General features: G+C 38.8%; 1 protein-coding gene across 1 annotated transcript; it reads left to right on the top strand.

Annotated features, from left to right (window-relative positions):
- Positions 1-26: 26 nt before the first annotated feature.
- Positions 27-1,980, top strand: LOC106322691 (E3 ubiquitin protein ligase RIE1-like). Its single transcript, XM_013760794.1, has 5 exons — positions 27-606; positions 947-1,063; positions 1,177-1,309; positions 1,403-1,561; positions 1,645-1,980. Exons 1-5 carry the CDS (start codon positions 122-124, stop codon positions 1,804-1,806), a joined length of 1,056 nt encoding a protein of 351 aa, XP_013616248.1. The 5' UTR covers positions 27-121; the 3' UTR covers positions 1,807-1,980.
- The last annotated feature ends 423 nt before the right edge of the window (positions 1,981-2,403 follow it).

Below are 2,403 nucleotides of genomic sequence, written 5' to 3'. Positions count from 1 at the left end.
ATTCACCAAATCATTTTTTTTTTTTTTTTTTTTCAAAACAAAGCAGTGTTGACCTTCAGGTCCTAAAAGCTCATTTAGAGTGGTTGGGTACGAACAAAACAAACCCCAAGATTCACTTACCATGTCTTCTTCTCCACCTCAATCCCCTTCCTCTTCACCAACCATGTCCGATTCCACCTCACCTCTTCTCCGCTCCCGCCAATCTCCCCGCCGCCGCCAGCCCTTACTCGCGTCGCTCATAGGCCGAGCTTCGGGTCGGCGAGGAGCTTCGGTGGTTGTGAGAGAGACGGCTGCACAGGAGCTCGAAGACAGACGAGCCGATTGGGGCTACTCCAAACCCGTCGTGGCTCTCGATATGCTCTGGAACAGTGCCTTTGTGGTCGTCGCGGTGGTGATGCTTTTGATTTCAAAGGAGGAGGAGCCTAACGTCCCGGTTAGGGTTTGGATCTGTGGGTACGCGCTTCAGTGTCTTGTTCATGTGGTGCTTGTGTGGTTGGAGTTTAGGAAGAGGAGCATGCGCGCTGGGGATTTGGAAGCTGGGGAAGGCTCTGGTCGTGGACGTAGTCGTGATAGTGATGATGAAGATGGTGATGAGAGGATCCTCAGGTTAGCCACTCAATTCTACATTAGATGAATGCAAAAAAGTTTGATACTTTATGACATTTATCCAGACCCGACAATGCTTCTTGTCTTTCTTGTGTCATGATTATGTTGAAGAATGCTTTTTAGCTTCTGTAAGAATAAAAAAAAAACATTAGTCTATAACTCTATATTGTCAAAGTTGTTTACTTTCCTTTTCATGGTTGGAAACTACAATGTTTTAGTTTATTCTGCAGTCGTGAAATTGATGGAAGCTAAGAGCAAGCAGTTTCCGTTATCTCAGTGTCTTTTGTTGTTCTTTAGTAAAATTATTTACTAATTGATTTTTCACCATCATATTTCTCAGCGCTAAGACTTGCGAATCAATGAACACCATTGTATCATTTGTCTGGTGGATTGTTGGCTTCTACTGGCTTGTATCTGGTGGTGAAATCCTTCTGGAAAATGCTTCGCATTTGTACTGGTATGGATTTAATCTTTTCAAAGTTTCTTTATGAAAAGTAAAAACTCTTTCACCTTCTTTTGATCTCATGTTTCCTTTGTTTAGCTGATTGGTAATGACTTAATGCTTTGCAGGTTGACTTTTGTTTTCCTGGCATTTGATGTGTTCTTCGCCGTCTTTTGCGTTGTGCTGGCATGCCTTATCGGAATCGCCCTATGTTGCTGCCTCCCTTGTATTATTGCTCTTCTTTATGCGGTTGCCGGGCAGGTACAGACTTGAACATCAACCCCCCTCAATCAAATATTGACTTTCCTCTGGAAGAAATGAGATAAATAAACAGCCCTTTGTGTGTGTTTTCAGGACGGTGCATCAGAAGCAGATCTTAGCATCCTTCCCAAGTACAAGTTTCAGATGATGAACAATGGAGAAAAGCAAAGTGACGGTGGAGGGAAAATGATACCCATGGAGGCAGGCACTGACTATTCAGGAAACGAACGAGTCCTTTTGGCAGAAGATGCTGTAAGTTGTTATTTTAGAAAGTTATCTCGTGAAACTTGTTTTCAGAGCTTTCCTTTAATGGGGGTTTTTTTGTTTGTTTGTAGGACTGTTGTATATGTCTGAGTTCGTATGAAGATGGAACAGAGCTGGTGACACTTCCTTGCAACCACCACTTTCATTCGACGTGTATTGTGAAATGGCTGAAAATGAATGCGACATGTCCATTGTGTAAGTTCAATATTGTCGAAGGTAATGAACAAGACTGAAGTAGAAGAGAGTGACTGTCTCATCTATTTAAATTCTCTTTGATCCGTTTTTTTTTTTGTATAGATTAGAGACACAGAAAAATGATTCTTGTCATGTGTAAGTTGTAAAATAAATGTAACTTTGTTGTCTATCCCTTCATTTATCAAATATATATATATATATGTTTATGCCCAGTGAAACATTAGTTAGGTTTTACATTTTAAAAAAAAAAAATTAATAAGATAACCGTATAACCTCTCCATTCTTAAAAGTTAAATTTATTGTTTTTATTAAATTGTTTATATCTATACTATTAAACCAGGATCCTATTGTCTTTTTTACCTTAGTCCGCCCTTTCTTTATTAACATTTCATGTTTCATTAAAGGCAATCAAATAATATTAATAACACATCTATATTGGGCCATTATTTTCGGATCCAGCCCACTATCCACATCAGATCTCTCTTGGACCATTTGGGCCGATTAAGAAATCAGATCCAATTCTCACATTTTTTTTCCTTTGGGCCATTAAGTCCAAGTTCAAATAATTTTTTTTTTCAACCATTCTTAATTAATTTTTTTTCTTTTCTTAATATAATTTAAGCATTCATAAAAAA

This window comes from Brassica oleracea, chromosome C2, assembly GCF_000695525.1.
Source record: "Brassica oleracea var. oleracea cultivar TO1000 chromosome C2, BOL, whole genome shotgun sequence".
Classification (NCBI taxonomy): Eukaryota; Viridiplantae; Streptophyta; class Magnoliopsida; order Brassicales; family Brassicaceae; genus Brassica; species Brassica oleracea.
The sequence above is the reverse complement of the archived record's forward strand: the minus strand, read 5'-3'. Positions and strand labels throughout refer to the sequence as shown.

Excerpts from the sequence above, each read along its gene's own strand:
- LOC106322691 (XM_013760794.1), top strand. The coding sequence starts at position 122 with ATGTCTTCTTCTCCACCTCAATCCCCTTCCTCTTCACCAACCATGTCC. Across the intron at positions 1,064-1,176 it reads AATGCTTCGCATTTGTACTG|GTTGACTTTTGTTTTCCTGG; the intron begins GTATGGATTTAA and ends AATGCTTTGCAG. Across the intron at positions 1,310-1,402 it reads TTTATGCGGTTGCCGGGCAG|GACGGTGCATCAGAAGCAGA; the intron begins GTACAGACTTGA and ends GTGTGTTTTCAG.